At 39.5% G+C, this 15,887-nt stretch overlaps 1 protein-coding gene across 1 annotated transcript in view; it reads left to right on the forward strand.

The window, feature by feature from the left end:
• Positions 1-15,887, forward strand: part of depdc5 (DEP domain containing 5, GATOR1 subcomplex subunit) — a 43,320-nt gene that overhangs the window by 18,699 nt on the left and 8,734 nt on the right. The window contains exons 29-39 of the mRNA XM_046052921.1: positions 1,103-1,270; positions 2,184-2,406; positions 3,365-3,501; positions 3,593-3,692; positions 3,957-4,019; positions 6,311-6,426; positions 6,832-6,912; positions 7,775-7,907; positions 9,422-9,521; positions 9,701-9,940; positions 13,657-13,826. Coding sequence (XP_045908877.1) covers positions 1,103-1,270; positions 2,184-2,406; positions 3,365-3,501; positions 3,593-3,692; positions 3,957-4,019; positions 6,311-6,426; positions 6,832-6,912; positions 7,775-7,907; positions 9,422-9,521; positions 9,701-9,940; positions 13,657-13,826 — 1,531 coding nt within the window. The remainder of the gene's footprint in view (positions 1-1,102; positions 1,271-2,183; positions 2,407-3,364; positions 3,502-3,592; positions 3,693-3,956; positions 4,020-6,310; positions 6,427-6,831; positions 6,913-7,774; positions 7,908-9,421; positions 9,522-9,700; positions 9,941-13,656; positions 13,827-15,887) is intronic.

The following is a 15,887-nucleotide window of genomic DNA, read 5'->3' on the forward strand; positions in this document are numbered from 1 at the left end:
ATTTTTCTGCTATCAAATCGATCTTGCCGACCAGTGCAGTACATACTGTAGAGGAAGGTATCCTTCAGATTACCTGATCCCAAATTTCCTCTGATATATACAGTTCCACATTGCTCTGACATTGGTTTTTAAAAGTGGTACTTTCCAAACCGTACTAGTTGTATTGTAAAATGTACTAATGTTCCCTTTACTGACAGGGTAAATGTTTAGAATAAGGTTTAATTGGGTTTAATTGGGAACTTTTTGGAGAGCTGATTTAAAAGGCGCAAAAATGTGTATATATATATTTAAAATCCTTGATGTTTGGATTGTTTTCCCATATCTAAATGTGATGATACATTATTTCTAGAACAGAAAAAGAACAGTAAGCATGACCTGATTGTTGGACCCCCTGTCAAACTGCCTTATTTGGTTCAGCAGCTCCATAAAGCTTTTACATTTCAGCTGCACATGTTTGAAGTCATGTTAGCTTTATATGATCCTAACTGTAAAATAGCTTAACTAACAAACTCAATTATACAGACAACTTGAATATACTGTATAGTTTACGACTTCTGGTTTCAGTCTTTTAATAGAAATGTGTAGAAAACATCAACAGGTGAGCGTATGTGTCTTCTCTCTTCTTGCGTTTCAGGACTGGTGTCTCTGCGTCGAGCGGAGGAGGAGGAAACAGTTTACTGGCTCAGTATGGGCCGAACCTTTCATAAAGTTTGCCTCAAAGACAAGATAATCACTGTTACTCGCTACTTGCCCAAGTGAGTCTGTCTGCCTCTAACACTAAGACTAACCCTGCAACTGCCATGTTGAACCTCCCAAATTCATAAAAGTATAAGAGAATTTAGACGTATAACTGTGGCCAAAAAATGTCAAGTCAAGTATAATATTCTGTATATGCAAGCTGCTGCTGTGACTCAGCTGGAGAGAGGACAAGTGTACAGAGTCATAGGTTTTAGAGCAGTGTTCTCCACTTGCATGTCATCCCCCATCTCTGTTCCTTTGTTTTCTATCAGCCCGCTACTGTCTACCATCTAATAAACAGGCAAACATGCTCAAAACAAATAAATACGGAGGCTAAAAGCTGGCTGTCCTGTGTGCTTTTTAGGTACCCGTACGAGTCAGCTCAGATCCAGTACAGCTACAGCCTGTGTCCTCCACATTCTGACGCTCAGTTTGTGTCCTGCTGGGTGGAGTTTGGCCACGAGAGGCTGGAGGAATACAAGTGGAACTACCTGGACCAGTACATCTGCTCTGCTGGCTCTGAGGACTTCAGGTACACATACACAAACACATACACATTGTGTATATTTTTTAATCTGTTAAGATAGGATAAGATAAGATAGACTTTATTGTCCCGAAAGACACATCAATTCAATTCCATTCAAATCAGCTTTATTGGCATGAATGTATAACTGTGTTGCCAAAGCTACAAATAAATTACATAAGAACAATTCATTTCATACATTTCATTAAATAAGTAAGTAAAACAGTAAAAGTTGTGTTTGTGTGTGTTAATAAAAATAAAAATATTTAATTATATATATATATGTATATAAAAAATAAAAATTCTGTAAATATAAACATTAATAATAAAAGTAAATAAATAAAACAGTAAGCACGCGTGTGTGTGTGTTAAAAAATTTAAATATATTAAAAAATAAAATAAATAAATAAATAATGTGTGTGTGTTATTATAATAATATATTAAAAATTTTAATAAAATAAATAGATAAAACCGTAAACATGTATGTGTGTGTATATATTAATGGACAAAAAAAAAAAAAAAGAATCTGTATCAAATGTGAAATTTAAAAACAAAACAATTAATAAAATATAAAACAATCAAAACAATAATAATTTGAAAATTAGTACAATTATTTATCAGTCTAAGTTTCCACTGGTTGTCCTCAGTTCGTAGCATGAGGAGACATATTTTGCAGCAATTGTTTGACATTTGGGCATTTCTCCCAGTAAATAGGGGAGTTTCTTTGTGTCCGATATGAATTTGTAAATGGTAAATGTTTTTTTAGCTTACTGTTTTATATTTAGGGCATAAGGTTAGAAAGTGCAGCTCTGTCTCTGCTACTTGCAGCTTTTGAAATTTTATTACATTTTATAAAATGAAACAACAATGGAATGAGTAACTTTGTCATTTACCATGGTGTGTCTTCCTCCTGTCTCCACAGTTTGATCGACTCTCTGAAGTTCTGGAGGACTCGCTTCCTCCTGCTGCCAGCCGGCGGAGCTCGGCGGGTGGCGGACGGGGAGGGCCACTGGGATGTGTATGGGGAGGGAGCAGGTGCTGGGATGGGGGGCAACGGGGAGTGGGTCCTGTTGGACGGTTTCATCCGCTTCCTGGAGGGTCTCAACCGCATTCGGCGTCGCCATCGCTCCGACAGGATCATCAGAGTGAGGCTCTCCCAGATGTTTTTACAGTTGTGTTCACCTCACAGTGTGGTGTTTGAATTTACGTGTCACTGCTTTGTTTGTATCAGGCTGCATATATTTAAATGTTTTATGAACGAGACGCGTGTGCTGTAGTTAAACTTTTTAATCTATTTTCGTCTTAAAATTGTTGATTGCCTCAGAATTGAGCCTACAAGTTTCAAAAGATCAATGTGATGTCTCTTCTTCCAGTGGGGAAATGTAAATTTACTAAACTAGTGAGTCTTGTACTTTTTACTCCTCTACATTTAACAACTGTATTTACTAGACACTTTGCACATTTGAAGAGCAGGTAAAATATAAAGCATGCAGATGATGATGATGATAATAATAATAATTTAAAACAAAATAGCTCCACCATGATCACTTGCAATCAATCTTTTAATAGCTTCAGCCAAAAAAATAGTAATAATTCACAAGAGCGGGATTCTACATCGTGGGGATTTGCTAATTTTCTTTTATCTTATGTGACGGTAAACTGGAAAGATTTGGGGTTTTGCTGGTTTGCAAAAACAAGACATTTAGGAAATAATAAGAACTAGAAAAAAAGAATCAATTGATTTGTTGATCAAAATATATTCATTAGTGTTAGCCCTGTTATCCCATATTATCAGAGACTTGCAGATGCCTGCTCGACATTTGCAGACAGCAGTGGGAAATGTTTTTCTGGTCACAAATACAGTTGTTAAACGTACATAATTTAATTAATTTAATACTCCAAGAAGTGATCTTCTTGCAGTCTGTATTCAGAACTGTTACAGTCATTAAATTAGGCATTTTTCTTGTACAATAAGTACAACTTCATTTGTGGGGTGTAGTCGGGAAGTAGCTGTCTAGCCACTGAATATAACATCAGTATTTGCTCTGTAAACTTTTGTATTTTCTGTAAATGGAAACACTTTCACTTTGTTTTTCCACATAGCAGAAGGGCACGTCAATGAAAGGACTGCAGGTCACCAGTCCTCTCCCTCCGTACCCTACCGAGCCTGTGGCACCCCCACAAGGCAAGAAAGGCACATCAGCTTTATCGGCCTTACTGGAGATGGAGCAGAACCAGAAGTGAGTATCTCCTGGGACTGCAGGCCGACATTTTATTTCTGTCGGAGCCTTGGATGTCAGTTGTGCCTGTTTTCTTTCTGCTTCCTCTCAGAACACTGGAAGAGCAGCAGCAGCAGGCGAAGCCCTCAACAGCCGTTTGTGAAGCCTCAGGTGTCGCCACAGCTCCCACATATGTAGACAGCCCCCGCAAGGTGAGCGTTTATCCTGTGTGTGTGGATCCGAATGAGTTGCTTCAGGCATTTAGCTTTTGATGACACATCTGTTTGTATTTTTTTTTTTTTTTATCAGCAATAAATGCTGGGTTGAAATGGTTCTTCTTTGCTGGTGCTTTGGTGTGGGGCTTTTGCTCTTGTTTCTATGCATCCATCTACATTTTTCTCCATGCCTCTGTTCTGTTCCTGTTGCTGAGCTTTGGGTGTTTGATCCTGGGTTATGTTCTTCCTGTGTGCTGATAGGACGCTGCCTTTATTTTGGATTTTATTCGTAGCCCTCGCTCCTCCTACATCTATCACTCTCAGGTCAGTAACAAGGTCCCTGGGTGTGTTTTGGTTTGTCTGTGTGTGTGTGTGTGTGTGTGTGTGTGTCATAATGTGTTGTCGCTCCTCTAACTCACTCTGCTTTACTGCATGAGCATGGTGTCCAGAAACACTCTATGTGAGAGTCACATGATGTTTGACTTGCAGATTCTGGTTTATACTTTGTGCCCAGTACACTGTCAACACTCACACTTAGATCACATTTAATCCACAGTGCCTTTGTGATGTTTCAAGCAGTTTCCTACAGCTGAGACAGTGTTCAGTGACATTAGTGGTTATGGTTTTGCCACATAAATTACAAATGTAATGCACTGACACTAATGTTAAAATCATGAAAAGTTGCAGTGAGCTGGCAAAATCAGGGTCTGTATTTGCAGAAAGGATTTTAATTAACATGTAATAAGTTAAATATCTTATAACAAAACACCTCAAAACATGTCAAATGACATTTTTCGGTATTTAATTTTAAACCGTGCCCTACATCACTATCTAGCCTGTTACTCTAAAGTCTCTGTAGTATAGAGTAACACTGACCATGCAGTTCATTTGCACAAACCGCTGCAATTGAACAAGGACACGAACAACCATGTGGTTTAATATTTTCCATTCAAACTATATATTCTGAATATAATCAAAACCAGAATCACACTCATAATTGCGCGAGTTAGTCTAATGAAATATAGTCAAATAAAAGTTGTAATGATCTACATCCTGAAATCAGGATGTTGCGAGCAGATCTACAGGTTTGAGATCGGTGCCAGTTTTATCGGCTGTAAAGCCAGTAGTTTGCTACTGAAACTTGTGCCCACTTGTGCTCCGTTCAAGTCATTATATGGCAGGCACATCATCGGGAACATCGTCAATTTATTATTTATATTCCTTCATTTACTGTGTGCCAGTTTAGCTCAGTTCGGAGTGCACAGGACTCCCGTTCAAAGGGTTGTGTGTTCAATCCCCACTTGCTGCTAGTATTATTTTTCTCCCTTTTCAACAAATTGATTATGAAGAGATCGTTTTACATGTTCACAAGTAAGCACGTGCAGGAGTGTATACATCCCGCCGATTGGTCACCATCAGCCTATGGACGCTTATTTTCATGTCCCCAGTATCTCCAGGCAGAGGAACTTCCTGCGTTTCTCTTTCATGGGGAATGCGATCTCACGTTTTCTGACATCTTTTTCAGAGGTGTGTCAAGCAAGCCAGAGATTCTTTTGAATTTCCTACAGAACTTGTCAGAGTAAAACTTCTCAATTAAACACGACATAAAGTAGTGCTGCAAAGACGATCTCGTCTCATGAGAGTCTTATAGGCTACTTAATTAATACCTATACCTCAGTGCAGAAATGATAGAGATGAGTCAAACACACTCCAACATCAGAAACCTGGATGTTGTTAACATCATACAAGGATACGAATGACCGGGTTTCTTATGTTCCAATGCTGGATCCTGAATATGATTCTAACCAGTTCAATTAAACTAAAATATAATCACAATGTTTAGCTAAAGATCGATCGCCTCAGGGACACCGTTGGATGTCTGGCATTGGGCCCCACAAGCGTCCCTGCTGCCATCCGTAAAGCATATAATCATTTCCATCTGTTCGGTGACAGTGAGCAGCCTAAATCATGAAATCAAGTCTCTCAAGTTCTAGAGAGTAATACATGAAGTGTGATCGTGGTTTAACTAACATGCAGTGTACCACAACTGCACCCATTCACTCAGATAAACCGGACTGTGAGGCCCACTCCTGTTTCCACGCATGACAGCAGGACTGGGTTGGTACAAGGTCTGTTCACCAAAAATTAAAAGACAAAGATTTTTTCTCTCTTCCCTCCAGCGTTATTTATACATGCAGACACTTTTGTTCTATGTGGACGGCTTGTGAGGTATCAATCTCTGAGGTTTCTGCATTGTTTGTGGTGCTCTCTGGAGTTTAAAAGTTCAACAGCAAGGTGCTTTTTTAGAAACAATGGGTCTCATGCAAGAACCTTTTTGTTTTCTTATCTTTCTTGTACATTTATTTTGTACCGTGGACTCGACCTCTCTTCCAAGGGCCTGACGCATCCAAGAGATTGCAATTAATATATACAGAGACAAATGAACTAGTGTGGCGGCAGAAATCTCATAGTCAGATATCTCAACCCTGGACAAATAAAACCATCTGCATGGCGGGATACAACTTGATGCAAGTGAGAAAATGTGTTGCTCTTCTGGTGAAACCCTTAAAACAAACTGAAACAGCTCATTTAGTGAATTACTTTGGACTGTCTAGTTGCCTGCTGAAGCCAGCGAGGCTGCAGATAAAGGAGTCCAGCCGGTCGTGACAGCTGGTGCAGCAGCGCAGCCTGCAGGAGAGACTGCAGCCTGCAGCAACGTCACAGACGCCAGGTAACTTTTTACTTTATGTACTGCAGCGATTCACCTGACAGCTGTAACAAAACATAACTAGCACATAAAAATGATTTATTTTAATACTTTTAAACATGGACACCATAAAACAGCATTTTACTTCAATGTTTACAGAAACTTGTTTTGTCCTAGTATGATTTAGTTATAATGTATGTTTATAAGTTCTTTTTGTGGACCCCAGTGAGAATAGCTGATAACTTGATAATACATTTATGATGATGTATTATCAAGTTATAAATATGGGGCCGCTGAGAGGTCGAGCGGGTCGTCCACTATTGTTCCGTGGTTCAATCCCCGGCTCCTCCAGTCTGCATTGTCGGCCAGATACTGAACCTCAAATTCCACCTGATGTGCAGTTTGCACCTTGCACTGATCTGTTCACAGTGGGCAGTCTGCAGCGGGGGTTGTTTCTCTGTCCTCCTCCTCAACACTCTTGGAGATCCTGGAGGCCATCAAACATCCCACGTAAGATTTGTTGTTGTTGTGATTTTTTGGGTCTCGATATGTTGTCAGTCAGTTGTGTCATGCAGGGTTACGAGGGGTCAGAAAAAATCAACATATCCTCACAGGTATTATTCTGAACATCATGCTGTGTTGAAGAAGACTTGAAACTAGCAACTGAGACCATAAACTCACTTTTCTCATAGACTTCTATACAATCACATTTCTTTTTACAGCCAGTGGCGTCTCCCCCTAGTGTCCGTTAGAAAGAACGCAGGTTTAAGGCTCTTCTGGCCTCACTTCTCTTAGCTTCACTTTTCAGACCCAGAGGTAAAAGCATTTTATATTTATTAAAAACATTTGGAGTAAAATTTGAAAGTATTTAATTGTTTAGCTTGTTATGTTATCTCAGTGGTTCTTAACCTGGGGGGCCAACTTAAAAATAACTAGACGGACGATAGTTGTGAATTGAATCTCTTTGGGTGGACGCTGAAAATATTTTACATTTATTCATTTAGCTGACGCTTTTATCCAAAGCGACTTACAATTGCTATAAATGTCAGAGGTCACACGCCTCTGGAGCAACTAGGGGTTAAGTGTCTCGCTCAGGGACACATTTCTGCACGGCACAGACCCAGAATAATGCACATGTATATATCTGCAACGTTGTTCTTCTATTCCATATTTATATATTTCTACATTTATTTATGTTGACTGTGTGTTTGTCTGCATGTAGCACCTTATCACCACAGCAAATTCCTCGTATGTGTAAAACACTACTTGGCAATAAAGCTCCGTGGATTCGAACCCAGGTCTCTCACACCAAAAGCATCCTATTTTATTATTTTTTTGTTTAGCATTGTGTCTGTGCTCTCTGGTATCACAGGACAGGTGTACAGCTGCTCCCAGAGCAGAAGGGCCTGCCACTCAACTGCTTTATTAGTGCAGAGGTCGTTCATTGGCTGGTTAACAATGTGGAGGGCGTGGCCACACAGGGGATGGCTGTGGATGTCATGCAGGTAAGAGTTGTGTGTCCCAACCAGGGCTTCAGACTAACTTTTTGCATCGGTTGCTCTGGTGCGCCTGCATTTTAAATGCACTGCCACAAAAGTCAGGTGCACCCAAATTTTTACACTGAACAAAATTCATTTTCCATACGCATTGATAGGTATGTAAATAAGGAACACCTGCAGGTCAAATGTTTGTCTTTTATTTGAATCACAGCACAAACAAAAAATGGCAAAAACTTAATTATTGTTAAACAAAACTTAAAAAGTGTTGATTTTTAATGTGCTTGGCTACACGCCGCAGACCGCAAGACCTGTGAGTGGTCGGCTTGGGAGCATTGCATTTCCTCCGAGCTCCCAGGAAGTTCTTTGAAGCTAGTTTACCAATGGCCAAACAAGCGGCTGTGAAAACGGTGGATACTTTCTTTTAAGTATCACAACTCCAGTGAAATGACTCGTTACACTATCAGAATTTGATCCATTCGGTCGATAACATTTGTCCTCGCTGGTCCATTTCAAGTAAAATTTAAAAGCACTGCAAGGCAAGTTTATTTGTATAGCACATTTCAACAACAAGGTAATTCAAAGGTGCTTTACATAAAACATAAAAGCAACAGGGAAATATAAAACAGTTTATAAGCAACATAGGGAAATTGAAATAATACACATTAATAAATAATAACAGTTACAGGGTTAAAAGTAATATGTAATATTCTGTAACATTGTAATATTCTTTGTGTGGTTCATCAATGGTGACAAATGATCCGAACGTCCCGACAAGTTAAGGCGCCGTCTCTACAGCAAGTTCCTCTTCTGCCGCTACACACTCACACACACATACGTGCGCACTGATGCGCCCTACCCTGAGAGTTACGGTTACAATTCTGGATTTACTCACTCACTTTAAAAAGCATTTATTAAAAGCTTTTTTTCTTTTCTAATTTTTTTAATTTACAGCATTAAACATTTAAATTTTTACTGTAACAGGCTGTATATTAACTTATTTGGAGAAAACTGGTAGGTCTGTGTAAAATCAGATGTTGAGCACCCCCATGTCGCCAAAATGGCGTGATCCTCGATTCACTGCGAAGCTTCGACTGTGAGATTGAATCAGGCTCGAATCTTCGACTATTTGGTGTCAGCCGTAAACCAAAGAAGTGTATTTCCCGAAATTAGTAAGTATTCTTTAAGGAAAGACAACAGCGGGGCTCAGAGAACATCACTGAATGCAGTTTCAGCTGTTTATTAATCCAAATTCGAGAAACAAGTATGTTCTTGAATGTGAGCCACCGCATCAAAAAGATTGCGAGCGGCTGAGCATTGATATGAAAACTGCAGGATTTAAAAGCATTCAACACATTTGTTAGACCTGAAGGACACACACAGTGCGTTCTGGTGAGTAACACTGAATGTAAACACAACTTTTTTTCTTTACTAGGACACCTTTAAGCATGCGTGTTGTGTGCAGGAGTCTTTTAAGCGTCTGTTCAGCGGCTCACTGTCTCCGCCTGTTTTGGTTTGTGTAGAAAATGCTGGATGAAGGTTTGGTGGTCCACGCTTCTGGAGATGCCTTGCGCACCTTCGTCTACGGATTCTACTTCTACAGGATAGTAGGAGAGAAAGAGGGTGAATGAATTTAAAATGCTTTTATGTCCATATATATTCAGTTTTGCAGATGCTCAGGCAGTATATCCAAACACTGACTTCTAAATTATTATAATTATTGTCAAAATATGTAATGTCTCTCATGTAGAGGTTTTCAGAGGGTGTTGTCATAACATTCTTGCGTGCGCTGTCCTCTACAGGCCTGACCTCCCAGCCCCCCTCCACGGCGGCTGGAGGCTGGTCTGCTGCAGCCCTGGAGGACTTTGCGCTGTTCCAGAGGAAGTGGTTCGAGGTGGCCTTTGTGCTGGAGGAGCGCCGACCCTGCGACCTCCCGGCCTTCCTCCTTCCCTGGCTGCCCAGCCGGCCAGCCTCCTACGCAAGTAGGCACAGCTCCTTCAGCCGCAGCTTTGGAGGACGCAGCCAGGCCGCCGCACTGCTAGGTACACCCAGCCCAATCCTCACGGCCACACCGCAGAGGAGCCACGAACTCCTCCCTCTCCCAGCCTGATGCAAATCACACCGTCCACTTTAGGGAATTGCCTGGGTCCAGTATTTGTATGTCACACAGGGCAGGGAGGGCTCTTAGTCAGGTACAGAGACAATCAGAAATCCTAATTGGTTCTTATATATCTCCTGCTGATAATTAATTAATTATTCATACATTATAGCAGTACAGTTTGCCCTGCCCAGTCTCCACCTTCCTTACAACATCTACCTAAAGGCTCATTGTTTTTCAGGTTTCCTATCAAATGGCTGTGACAAAATTTGGCAGTAAATATTAAATTAATAATTAGGCAGTCAATCCAGGATTTAACGAGTCTTTTTTTTTTGTGATTGTTGGGGCCTAAAATGCCTGATTTTGCAGCAGCTTTTCTAAAACAAATTTTGGTGAAAGCTGTGATGTTCTTGGGATTTTATTTTTGCGATGAAATAGTGGGAATAAGTGAAAACTGCAAAGGTAGATTTATTTATTTATTTTTTAATCATTAAGCAGTCCCTCCAGGATTTCAGAGGCCTAACCCTAACCCTGCGTATTTAAACCAACTTAGCTCGATTCTTTCAGCGCTTGCAGCGGGATGCAGCAGCCTGTGTCACAGTGATTTATGATGCCATGCGTTTCTGCCTCTCTCTCCGTGTGTTTTGCAGCGGCAAAGTGTACTGTACTGCACGTTTTGCACAACAGTTAACCCCCGCTTTGGTAAAGAAGATCTGGATCCTTGGCGTCGCACATGTCTGCTGCGACTTGTAAACAAGGAAGTGAGTTTGCTGACGTTTGACAGCGTTTTGCGGGAAATTGTGATGATGGTCAAATCAGCGGTAAGGTTTCAGTGATTGGTAAAAATTGTAAGTCAAGCTGGATTCACGGGGATTTGTTGAATAGTTGTGATTGCGACATTGTGAAATCCTGGAGGGGCTGATTAGGATTTTAGCAGATGACGTAGAGTGAGAGTAGAGGTACAGTTTTAGCCATTGGATTAAAGTCTGGCGGCGTACGTAACAAATTGCGTGCTTCTGTAATCCATTATGAAGTGTGCAAGGTTTCAAGGTTTGTGATTTAAATTGATATTTATTTTGATGTTGTTTTTGGCAGCGCCACAAAGCACTGAGCTCCGCGATGATTAGACAAGGTCAGGAGGAGGCACAGAGAAAGATATCTTCATAAACTAAATTGTTTTAGTTGTTAGTTAGTTTGTGCTGCAAATTGTACGTTTACAATTTTCTATTTTGATTAAATAAAATACCAATAAATGTATACAAACCAAAAAATAATGAGCCCTACATGTACTTAACATAACCACCTCAGATTACACCTCATCCTTCCAACTTTAGTCACGTGTGATTCATACCTTCATCACCACAGAACTGCTTTCATGTAACGTTTCATGACATCGTCTTGGTCGCCGTCCTTCACCTCACTGGACTCAGCTCTCCCGACAGTGGACTGTAGATCTGCATTGAACAGCTGGTGCTGTGTTTCTCTAGTTGCAGTACACATCCCTGATTGATGTGATCACACGTTTCCACCTCCTGTCGGCCACACACTGCATGCAGCGTGGGTAGTTTGTAGCTGATCCAGTAGCCGTAGTATATTTGGTGTGGTGTTTCAGTGCATGGTGTGGTGTTAGTGGCTGTGGTTCAGTAGTGCTGTGGCGTGCAATGTCCTCACTTGTCGCTCTCCTGCCGGCTCTTCAACATAAAGCACTGTCACAACGCGGTGGCGGTGCTTTCTGCTTGATTCTTGCTTCACGCGACCGCTTAAAAGCTTCGTTTGTCACCGTTTTTGCATCTTTAAAGCAACAACTTTGCAGATTAATGCTTTCCCAGTTTGTTATCTGAGCTCGTGGACTGGTTTCCTGGAGTAGTTTCAATGTGATGCTGAAGTCATTCATAAGACACAGTCATGGCTTTTTTGTTGTTCTAATTATTATTTATTGTACCAGGAAACCTCTCTTTCAACTGGGACAATGCACATCATTAATGCTGTTTTAACTGTAACTTGTGGGATCGACAGTAGTAAGGTGTAAGACATGTTTTCAACAAGTATAATCCAAACACTGAATGACGAAGCTGCTCATATCAGGGGAAAGAAAAGTGAGTTTAGGCTTGGCAATAAAATAATAATGATAATTATCGCGACATAATTCAATGACAATATAAAAAATGTTCCGTAAAGGTTTGATTTATAAAGCACGTAATGAGTCCCTTGAGGAAAAGGGACTGGAAAAAAAACCTTTTACTTAATTTTACTCCTGGATAGTTGTCAGTGTTTGTCATGTTCTGACCATAAAGAAAAGTTTAAAACCACAATTAACTTTCACTCAGGAGCAAAAATCAGCCGTTAAACTTGACAGAAATGATCATTTGACATTTATTGGATAGTTATCGATATCAAACGATGACATTTTTTTTGTCGCGAGAAGATTTTTGGCCGTATCGCCCAGCCCTACATACTACTAATAATTTAATTTATTTACAAAGTGTTTTTCTTTTCAAAAGCAAATCAAAAAGAAATACACAGATCAGACAAGAATAAAATATAAATAGATTAAATAATGAAATAAAATACGATTAACAAATTACGTTAAAAGAGCAAATACAATAATATTACAAAGAGGCAGTCAACAATAATATGAATCAAATTAGGAGGTATTTAACTTTATTGATGTGAAGCATCCCTGTTTGTTTGCTTCCAGTTTTATTTAGCGCCTGTTTGGAAATCTCAGAGCTATCAGAAGAATACAAGATTCTAGTGCTGGATGATAGGATTTCAAATCTATATCAAAAATGTCTTTAACGTTGAAGATTTTGGGCTGGTGGACTAACAACGCCATTAATTTGATATGTAAAGTTTATCATCCAGCCCTGCAAGATTCCCAGATGTTAAACCTTTTAGATGTTGACATAAATGCAGGGGTTTTAAGTAAATCCTTTGTTTGAGGCTTATGCTGATGTTGACGTTTCAGAGTTAAAAACATTGATAAAGATATATAGGCCAAGTATATATGATGTTTTGTTTAACACATACAAATATGTTTTGATTTCAGTCAGGTTATTCAAGCGACATTTCACAGTTGAAAAATAATCTTGTGCTAAAAAAAAAAACTAAACTGAAAAACAATTAACATAATCAATAAACAATAATAGAAATACGACAAAAATACTTTTAAATTGAGATTAGAAAAATAAATATAGGTGTATAATATAATGTAATGTATGTAAATGCAGCCTATAAAGAAACCGGAAGTATATAAAAACTATACTGAACTCTAAAAGACATTGAGTTTGTGTTGCAGGCAAGTGTATTCTGAAAATTAAATTATTTAAAATCTTCTTTATTTCTCAATCTGGACTTTATGTTTATGTACCGACAGGGTCTACTTCCAAGTGCCTGACTTACTGTAACACCAACAAAATGTTTGATTAATGCTGATTATGAATATTAAAAATAATTCCACTTATCTTCTTGGTCTTGAAGACCTCAGTGGACTGTTTTCCTTTCTAAACCATCTAACCCATCCAAAACATTTAGCCTCACCGCCTCTGCTCTCACTCCTCAGTCTGCCTGCCCATCATGCCATCCATGTCTCCTTCTTTTGCTTCTTTTTGCCTCCTGTCCTGCTGTCTCTCCACATCCCTCCCTCCGTCTGTCCTCCAGCTGCCACCGTCCCGGAGCAGAAGACAGTCACTCTGGATGTGGACGTTAACAACCGCAGTGACCGAACCGAATGGTGCAGCTGTTACTACCACGGAAACTTCTCCCTTAACGCTGCCTTTGAGATCAAGCTGCACTGGATGGCTGTCACTGCCGCTGTGCTTTTTGAGATGGTAACTAGACGTCGACCTCCACACCCTTTATTTTTTATTTTTTTAACCTTAAAGGTTCATGGGTCACACCTCACCCTTCATGAGAGACACAATTGCTGCACCTTTACTGAAATCAAAACTTTTATTCCAATCAACCAGAGGTGGAAAAATCTACTCAGAGTAAAAGTAAAAAGTAGCTCATTTAAAATTTACTCTACTTACTAATCACTATGAAAACTTTTTAACTACCAACGCAATGGAACATGTATTATTTAACATACCTTTACGTGCTTGCGCAGGTTTGATGTCAACTACTACATTTTCTCTGCAAAACACTTTCACCCATATTCTTTGTCTTTATATTTGATTTCTTTATAATAACAAACAACAGCTGTTTCGTGTGTAGATTCACGTCATTTCCCGTTTCACATTTCACGTGTGTTTTCTTGACAAAACGTGGTCAGCTCGTGTAGTGTGTGACCCCCTGTCACCGATCAGTCACGTAGTGCGAACGCCACAACGACTTCAAGTAGGGCTGGACAATAAAACAATAATTAACGCAATATAATTTTTTTTCAATAACATTATAACAAACGTTCAATAAATATTCAATAAATGTTTGATCACTTGAATCATAAACGAATTAGGACTTAATTTTTTATTTAGATGGTTAGTGTGTTGAGGAAAAAGGACTGAAAAAAAGCTTCTACTTAATTTTACTCATCCATATGTGTTGAAAAAGATTTTATCATAATTGTTTTGAATGTTCTACCTCAGATTTGTGAAGTGATCCACTGTTTGGCATCAAGTGTTGACCATAGAGACGAGTTTAAACCACAATTAACCATCAGGTTTCTTCAACTTTCACTCAGGGGCAAAAATCAGCCTTTAAACTCGAAAGAAATAACAATTTGATACTTATTAATAACATTTTTGGCCATATCGTCCAGCCCTAAATTCAAGTCAAAGGACGGCAAGTTGTGTAGTGTGAACGAGCCTTTAAACACTGCATATTAAAGCTGTTGCTTTTCTTACACTGGAAGCCGAAGAGGAACATTTTTTTCTCGCATTTTTTTGTCTTTAGTCAGTAACGGATGTGATTAAAAATTGTAGCGACAAGTATCCCACTGCAAGGAACCCCGCTCTTTTGGGTCATCATCTCCGGGCGCCCTTAGCGCATTATGATTTCAGAAAGCAGGGTGACCTCTGATAACAAGCTAGTTTCAACACTAGGTACTGGCGTGACCGTCTGTATTGGAAGTCTAACTCCAGATTCAAAAGTTCCCTCGTCCTGTCTCGCTTTAGATCCCAGAGAGCAGGGCGCTGAACACATAACCTGGAATGAGCTCCTTAAAGGGCCAGTTTGCTGCTTATCTGTAATGAGGTGTGTTAATGTGGGCAGTGTGGATGTTAAAGTAAGTAAAAACTAACTTACCGGAAGTTAAGAGGGGGAAGAAAACGAAGACGAAAAACTCTTTGTAGTTTTCTTAAGACGTCCACTCAAAAAGAAACTTATTTATTTTCAATAAGCCCCAAACAGTTCGCGCAGAGCTCTAGGGTCAGCAACTTAAATAGAGAAATAGACAGAGAGGACCCCACCCTTTTCTCAAACCTGATCGTCACATTGATTGGTTTTTACATTACTTTTCCTTTTATGGACAGATGGTCCTTCTGTTTCTGTCCCCTTTGCCTCAGTTCACAAACAATTCTCCAAATAAGGTAATAAAACATATCATGCAGGCCTCTATAACTCATGTTAGTATAATCCTTAAAATGTTTAAAGCCCAAATACAGTAGGCCACACTTCTCAAACAAACTAAATGAACATCCCTTCTCTTACATAATCTTAAATGCATTCACAAATAAAACAACCAGTTTTAATTACTCCAAATGCAGAATACATTAAATCAGTTCATGTCAACACTCATTCTGTTCTTCTCACCTCTTTCTGACTTCAAAAGGAGAGAAAATCCTGCCCTGCTCCCATAGTCACAAAATGAAGATGTTTGTCTCTTCACAGCTGTTCAGAGATCAGATTAGCAAACAGCCTTCTCTGCTGATTAAAACAATTATTCAGACATC

The sequence above is a fragment of the Micropterus dolomieu genome, linkage group LG06 (assembly GCF_021292245.1).
Source record: "Micropterus dolomieu isolate WLL.071019.BEF.003 ecotype Adirondacks linkage group LG06, ASM2129224v1, whole genome shotgun sequence".
Classification (NCBI taxonomy): Eukaryota; Metazoa; Chordata; class Actinopteri; order Centrarchiformes; family Centrarchidae; genus Micropterus; species Micropterus dolomieu.